The 7,692-nt window shown below is 40.4% G+C and overlaps 1 protein-coding gene across 1 annotated transcript in view; it reads right to left on the bottom strand.

Annotated features, from left to right (window-relative positions):
• Positions 1-3,081: 3,081 nt before the first annotated feature.
• Positions 3,082-7,692, bottom strand: part of chrac1 (chromatin accessibility complex subunit 1) — an 11,793-nt gene continuing 7,182 nt past the window's right edge. Inside the window, exon 3 of the mRNA XM_043687789.1 lies at positions 3,082-3,613. Coding sequence (XP_043543724.1) covers positions 3,462-3,613 — 152 coding nt within the window. The 3' untranslated portion in view covers positions 3,082-3,461. The remainder of the gene's footprint in view (positions 3,614-7,692) is intronic.

The following is a 7,692-nucleotide window of genomic DNA, read 5'->3' as shown; positions in this document are numbered from 1 at the left end:
GTGATTGATAATAAAAGTGTGACAGGAAAGAGTATAAAATATACATAGAAGAGACAGCAGATATTAGAACCAGAATAATCAGTAACAAGACAAAACATAATACACTTAATGGCGAGGTCCTCAGGAGTTTTGCTGAACAAAGATGTTAGAGTGCAGGTTCATAGCTCTTTGAAAGTGGATTTGCAGATAGATGGGATAGTGAAGGCGGCATTGGGTCTGCTTTCCTTTATTGGTCAGAATATTGAGTACAGGAGTTGAGAGGTCATGTTGCGGCTGTACCGGACAATGGTTAGGCCACTGTTGGAATATTGGGTGCAATTCTGGTGTCCTTCCTATCGGAAGGATGTTGTGAAACTTGAAAGGGTTCAGAAAAGATTACAAGGATGTTGCTAGGGTTGGAGGGTCTGAGCTACAGGGAGAGGCTAAACAGGCTGGGGCTGTTTTCCCTGGAGCATCTGAGGCTGAGGGGGTAACCTTATAGAGGTTTATAAAATTATGAGGGGCATGGATAGGATGAATAGACAAAGTCTTTTCCCTGGGATTGGGGAGTCCAGAACTAGAGGGCATAGGTTTAGGGTGAGAGGGGAAAGATATAAAAGAGACCTAAGGGGCAACTTTTTCACGCAGAGGGGGTACATATATGGAATGAGCTGCCAGAGGATGTGGTGGAGGCTGGTAGGTGGGTTGGGATATCTGGTCAGCATGGACGAGTTGGACCGAAGGGACTGTTTCTGTGTTGTACGTCTCTGACTAAATCTCCACACACCATTTGTAACAATATAAATGAGTTGAACACTCTGGAGGTAAGAAGCATGTTTCTGCTGATGGGTGAGTTTAGAACCAGAGGGCACAGTAGGAGAAGGCCATTTAGAACAGAGTTGAAGAGAAACCTTTTCACCTAGAGAGTGGTGGATATATGGAATGCCCTGCTCCAGAAGGCAGTGGAAGCCAAGTCTCTGGATACTTTCAAGAAAGAGATGGATAGAGCTCGTAAACATAGTGGAATCAAGGGTTATGGGGATAAGGCAGGATCAGGATACAGATTGTGGATGATCATAATGAATGGTGGTGCTGGCTTGAAGGGTCAAATGGCCAACTCCTGCACCTATTGTCATCCTTGGAGGATGCAACTGGAGAATTAAAAATGGAGAGGAACTTAGTGTTTTATTCATTAGAGTTTAGAAGAATGGAGAATGATCTTATAGAAACATACAAGGTTCTGAAGGGGCTTGATAGTGAGAAGAAATTTTGGAATTTTAGGATGGGGGTGAGGATAGGAGTCACAAAGTGAGGGAACATAGTTAAAACTGAGATGTGAAGCAATTTATTTTCCCAGAGTACTGAATATCTGAAGTTCTCTACCCCAGAAAGTTGCAGATGCCAGTTAACTGGAAATATTTAAAGAGGAGGTAGATTTATATTCATTTGTTAATACCTCAAATACTTGAGCAGTCTGTATCCAAAGACAAGAAGAACTGGCAAGTTTCAGGTGTATATTGACAAGTAGCATTAATACAAGTGCCAGACAATAACCATCTCAAACAAGAGAGAAACCAATCATCATCCCTTGATGTTCACTGGCATAATTATCACTGAATTCCCACATTATCTACAGGTTAAGAGGTTACCATTGATCTCGAGAGCCACAGAAATAAATCAGAGGCTGGAATGTGAAGAGTAACTCCACTTCCTGACTCCTCAAAGCCTGTCCACAATCTACAAGGCACAGGTGAGAAGAGGATGGATGCAGTTCCAACAAAACTCAATAAGCTTGACATCAAAGTAAGCAGCCCAATTGATTCATAGAATCACACAGGACAGAAGAGGTCCTTCAGCCCATCAAGTCTGTACGGCCAAAATATTTGACTACATACACTAGTCACACTTTCCTGTAATAACCCCATAGCTTTGAATGTCATCCAAGTATTTCTTAAAGGTTGTGAAGTGTTGTGCCTCAACTATCCTCTGAGGCAGTACATTCCCAACCTCCAACGTCTAGGTGAAAAAGCTTTAAGTCACCAGATGGACTTCAAACAGTTCAAGGCAGCAGCTCATCACCACCTTTTCAAAAGCAACTTGGGAGAAGCAATAAATGATTAGATTGGATTCCCATCGGCCCAACAAGTCCACACTTACCCTCCAAAGGGTAATCCACCCAGACCCATTCCCCTACATTTACTGACTAATGCACCTAACATTATGGGCAATTTAGCATAGCCCATTCACCTAACCTGCACATCTTTGGGTTGTGGGAGGAAACCCATGCAGACATGGACAGTTGCCCGAGGCAGGAATCAAACCCAGGTCCCTGGCACTGTGAGGCAGTAGTGGTGATCACCGAGCCACCATACCACCTAGCCCAGACAACGAAACCCACAACCTGTAAGAGAATTTTTAAAAATTCAGTTGTCTGCATATGTGCGTAGCCAGTGTGGGATGATTTGGTGCAAACCCAAGTCCAGAACATGTCATTTCCACATTTTTCACAGCATTGTGATTCTTGTGCAGGAAGATGCAGTCCTCTAATGTTTTCCTGACAAAGTACAGCAGTTAGATCAAGAGAACCAAGTCTAAGTGGAATGGCTGAGTTGGATCAAGTGTGATTAAATTAGATACCCACAAAATGCTAATTTTAAGCTAGGGAACATTGAGTGAGGCACTCTGTCCAGACATATTGGCTATCGCCACCAAGGACTGTTAAGTTTGTACAGCAGCTTTTCTAACGCAATGACACACATCCAAAGGAACAAGTTCTAGCCACGAGGGATTTTTTTCACTGCTTGACAATCAGAATCACTACAACACATACTGTACAGTGCAGCTGCCTACTCTTACATTTTGAGACATTAGTAAAACGGCTTAGTACAAATTCTGAATATCTACTTGGAATTTGCTCTCAAACAAATTTTTTTATACAAATGTTAAAAACTGGGGATCTTGCACCCCCAGTGGAAAGTTTCATTTGGAGGATAAAGTAAGAGCACTCAATTCACTCCACTAAAAGTTAAAAAATATAAAATTGAGCATTTCTACAAAATAAATATCTAATTCAGTCAGTATTAAATGATCTCAATCCAATAATACATTTGTCTCTTTATTTTTCCAAACATACAAAAGTATATTTCACATATTTACACAATATCATACCAAATTTGTCCTGTTATTTACCAATAACACAACTAGGAAGACAAAAAACTCGTCTTTTCAAAAAGAAAAACAGCAGTTTCCTATCATTGAACTGAAGGAACTGTTAACGTTAACTCCAGACTTCCTATTTGATCATTACTCACTTCTTCACAGTTACCTATACTTTGGAATTTACAAGTTTTGCATATGCAGGTTTGTGTCGAATAATCCCAAAGTACACAATAGTCTTGGCAATGAGATTTGCTATATATTGCAGCTTTTGTACAATCGCCAGTTAGATGCTGGTATAGTGAAAAGGCACTTTGCAACTTCCTTTAGGACTCATTTTCCTCTTCATCCTCATCTTCATCCTCCTCGTCATCCTCGTCATTTTCATCATTGCCTTCTGCATCACCACCTCCTCCTTCTTTCTCCTCCTCGAGCATCTTGAGGTATTCGCTTGCTAAGATCTTCTTTGGTAAGATATCTGTAACAGTATTATCACCTTGTTAAAGCAGATATCCATCAAATCATTGCTTCAGTATATGACTGATTAGTCATACTTCCAATAACTATAACCAAGCATATCCTTTTCTCCCCCCATAAAACACCTCTCTAATAAGTACCTACTGATGCCTGTGCTTTAGCCAATTTCTTATCCACTTCCAAATTTTAGGTCTTTTCTGCAGTCCATTCCAAAGTATACAGGATATGAGATGCAGAAGCAGGCCACTCAAATCAACAACCACACTGCACCCCTCCCCCTCCCCAAACACAGGTGATTTGCTTCGAGTCTCTTCCCACCTTGCCCGATCAAAATCTACCATTGCAACTCTCTATTCCCTTCTCCCTCGCATTTGTACATTTTCCCGTTAAATGCACCTATCCTGTTCATGGTCAACATTTTCATCATTCACTGGGTAAAGACATCTCTCCTGAACACCGCATTGAATTTCCTGAGAGACTCTCCAATATTGATAGCCTCTAGAAATACTCTGCCCCACAAAAGGGACAGTTCTTTGCTAACCAAACAATGCCTTACATCATTTTAAAGATCCCTATTAAACTACAGATGATGGCATAATGTCACTGGGCTAGTAACCCAGGCTGAAGAAAATGGGTTATATAGTCATAGAGATGTACAGCACGGAAACAGACCCTTTGGTTCAACTCATCCATGCCGACCAGATATCCTAACCTAATCTAGTCCCATTTGCCAGCACTTGGCCCATATCCCTCTAAACTCTTCCTATTTATATACCAATTCAGTTGCCTTTTGTATGTTGTTAATGTACCAGCCTCCAGCACTCCCTCTGGCAGCTCATTCCATGCACGCAGTACCCTCTGTGAAAAAGGTGCCCCTTAGGTCTCATATCTTTCCTCTCTCACCCTAAACCTATGTGCTCAAGTTCTGGACTCCCCCACCCCAGGAAAAAGACCTTGTCTATTTACCCTACCCATGCCCCTCATGATTTTATAAACCTCTCACAGATATCATAGAATCCCTGCAATTCAGAAACAGGCTATTTGGCTCAACAAGTCCACACCAACTCTCTGAAGTGCATCCCACCAAGACTCACCTATAACAGACTCACTTCCAGATCTATTTACAACAATTTCCTTCCTTAAGAGACATTACCCTGCAGGACATTTGTGAAAGAAGTGGGAATTTTCCAACAATCATTTCAGTATTTTTATGAATCACTAAAAAGCAAGGGAGGTGAGGCACCTGTGACAGGCAGTTACAGACTCACCCTCTAACACTGCATTTCCCATGGCTAATCCACCTAATTTACACATCCCTGCATACTATGGGCAATTTAGCATGGCCAATCCACCTAACCTGCACATCTTTGGACTGTGGGAAAGGAACCCACACAGACACGGAGAATGTGCAAACTCCACACAGACAGTCGTCCGAGACTGGAATTGAACCCGGATCCCTGGCGCTGTGAGACAGCAGTGCCAACCACTGAGCCACTGTGCCATCCCATTCTTGCAGGTTGTGTAATTTAAATTCAATTAATCAATTTGGATTAAAAAGCAATCTTTACTGATTTATAAAAATACTGAAGTGATTGTTGGAAAATTCCCACTTGTTTCACAAGTGTCCTGTAGGGTAATGTCTCCTAGGAAGGGAAATTGTTATAAATGGAACTGCAAGGATCTAATGAGTTAATACTAGATTGAATCCAATAAACAGCACCCACTATGATGCATGAGGACTTTGTGGGAGAGTAAGGTAAGATTCTGAGAGAGAGACCAAAGATTGTCTTTCCAGAGGGAGCAAGCAAGGGAGGTGACAGGCAGTCAGCATTATATAAAAGATATGGGATTACAGCACACCCAACATGGTGAATGGTGAGAGATCTGAAGGTTTAATTAAGCAGCACTAATCCCAACATGGCAAATAGGTCAATAACCCAGAAGACTTCAAGAAACATTGATATTATTGATTGCCAATCCCTGCAAACCACAAAAAGACCTATGGAAACAACACTGAAAAATACTTCAGAGAGAAGGAGACAGAAAGCATTCTAGACCAGAAAAGAGGAGTGCTGGAACTGAAGAAATCTGCAGATCCAAGAAAGAGGTTCAGGCTGCATCACAAACTGGAGGCCAAGTTGAACCAGTGAGTGGATGGACTTGGAAAATGTATGCGTCAAAACTAAAAAAATCTCTGGTACAAAGAGGGAAACTTTAAATAGTACAGTAATTCAGGCTGAAGGTACAAGAATCCAAATAAATAAATTGTAGTTCAGATCAAATAATGCCACCATGACATACAGATACGACTCAGTACAGAGGTGGAGCCAATAGGCCCAAGACAGAATTTTGCAAAATCCAGGAATGAACTTTTTGGGGAAATAAAAAAATCAAACGTTTAATGCAGACAAATGTTGGTATTTTAAAATTAGTAAGTGATTCTGGTGTAAATCTTATTCAGGATACTCCCCAAAGCTGTGAATCTCAATCACAGCTGCAAACAGCAGAAAAATCCTCCATAGCAAAATGAGGAAGAACCACCATTATTGCAAACCAAATCCTCCATATAGAGTACACAATCACAATAGGAAATAGTGTTAGCATAAAGATTCAGTTTCAAAGATGGGCCTAATAGAACATACAATTGGACATTCTGTGGAAAAATATTCTTAAGGCATAAAATAGCTTTGAAACTGGATACCAAGTTCAGAAACTACATAAGTAAATACACTTCTGTACACAGTTAGGAGTAAAATAGATTATTTTAATAATAAAATAATCTTTCAAGTAATAATAAAAGCAAAAGAGACATTTGAAAAGACACTGAAAGCCTGTGACAAATATTTAAATCTATAATAAAATGCTTGAAAGATCAGGATTTAAACAGATGAATATAAAATATAACATCCATGGGAATCTCTAAGGACAGGTGAACAAATATGACTCTGGTGGTTTCAAGAGACTGGACTATTGCTGGCATGACAGACAAATCTTTGCCTTTTATTTCCTTAACTCACTCGTGATACATATGCATTGATGATTCAAATGTACTGCAGTCCAAAGACAACATGACACTAGAGAGTCATTCAGATGATAAATGAAGCAGAAGACCAGAGGTAACACCAATCTTAACAGAGAAACTTAGCAGGAAGGATCTTTAAAACCATTCAGTTCTGAAGTACAATAATCACGAAAGAGACAAATGATAAGCCAATGTAATAGGACAGAAAAACTTTGCCAACATTGTGGAGCAAAGAGATCTCAGGAGGGGTGCCCAGCTATCAAAAGCAAAAGGTCATTTCCAGAAAATGTGCTGAAGCTATACACAGCCATATAAAAAACAAATGAAAACAAGAGATAATTGAGGTACAAGTCTCCAGTTCTAAAGCTCTCTTTGGGGAAACTTAACTCAGATTAAACAAATTGAAAAGTAGACATTTGTGTCAATAAATATCTCATACATTTTAAGCTAGACATGGGAACAAGTGACACAATATTATCAAATACTGAACCTTCATTAACAAATTACTGCTTACAGCAGACAGAAATTCAACTACATGCTTCAGAGGCATTGTACTTGATATTAAACATGTGCTGCAAGAAAAACTCCAATACAGGAGAATTCAAGTAGCAGAAAATCAATAACGTACTTCATAACCAGGAATTCTTACTTCTGAGTAAAAAGGTATTAAACCTCAATCTCATTCAAAAGTTAAGCAGAAGTCAAGAACATCTGGTAGATGATTTTACAGGGCTTAATGAGCTCATGCAGAACCGGAACAAAAGGCATAATCCCAAGGTCAGTTACAGTGGAATTACAAATGTGTTTCATAGAGTCATAGAGATGTACAGCATGGAAACAGACCCTTCGGTCCAACCCGTCCATGCCGACCAGATATCCCAACCCAATCTAGTCCCACTGGCCAGCACCCGGCCCATATCCCTCCAAACCCTTCCTATTCATATACCCAACCAAATGCCTCTTAAATGTTGCAATTGTACCAGCCTCCACCACATCCTCTGGCAGCTCATTCCATATACGTACCACCCTCTGCGTGAAAAAGTTGCCCCTTAGGTCTC

The sequence above is a fragment of the Chiloscyllium plagiosum genome, chromosome 4 (genome assembly GCF_004010195.1).
Source record: "Chiloscyllium plagiosum isolate BGI_BamShark_2017 chromosome 4, ASM401019v2, whole genome shotgun sequence".
NCBI classification, from domain to species: Eukaryota; Metazoa; Chordata; class Chondrichthyes; order Orectolobiformes; family Hemiscylliidae; genus Chiloscyllium; species Chiloscyllium plagiosum.
Note: the sequence above shows the minus strand (reverse complement) of the source record. Positions and strands in the feature narration are given on the sequence as shown.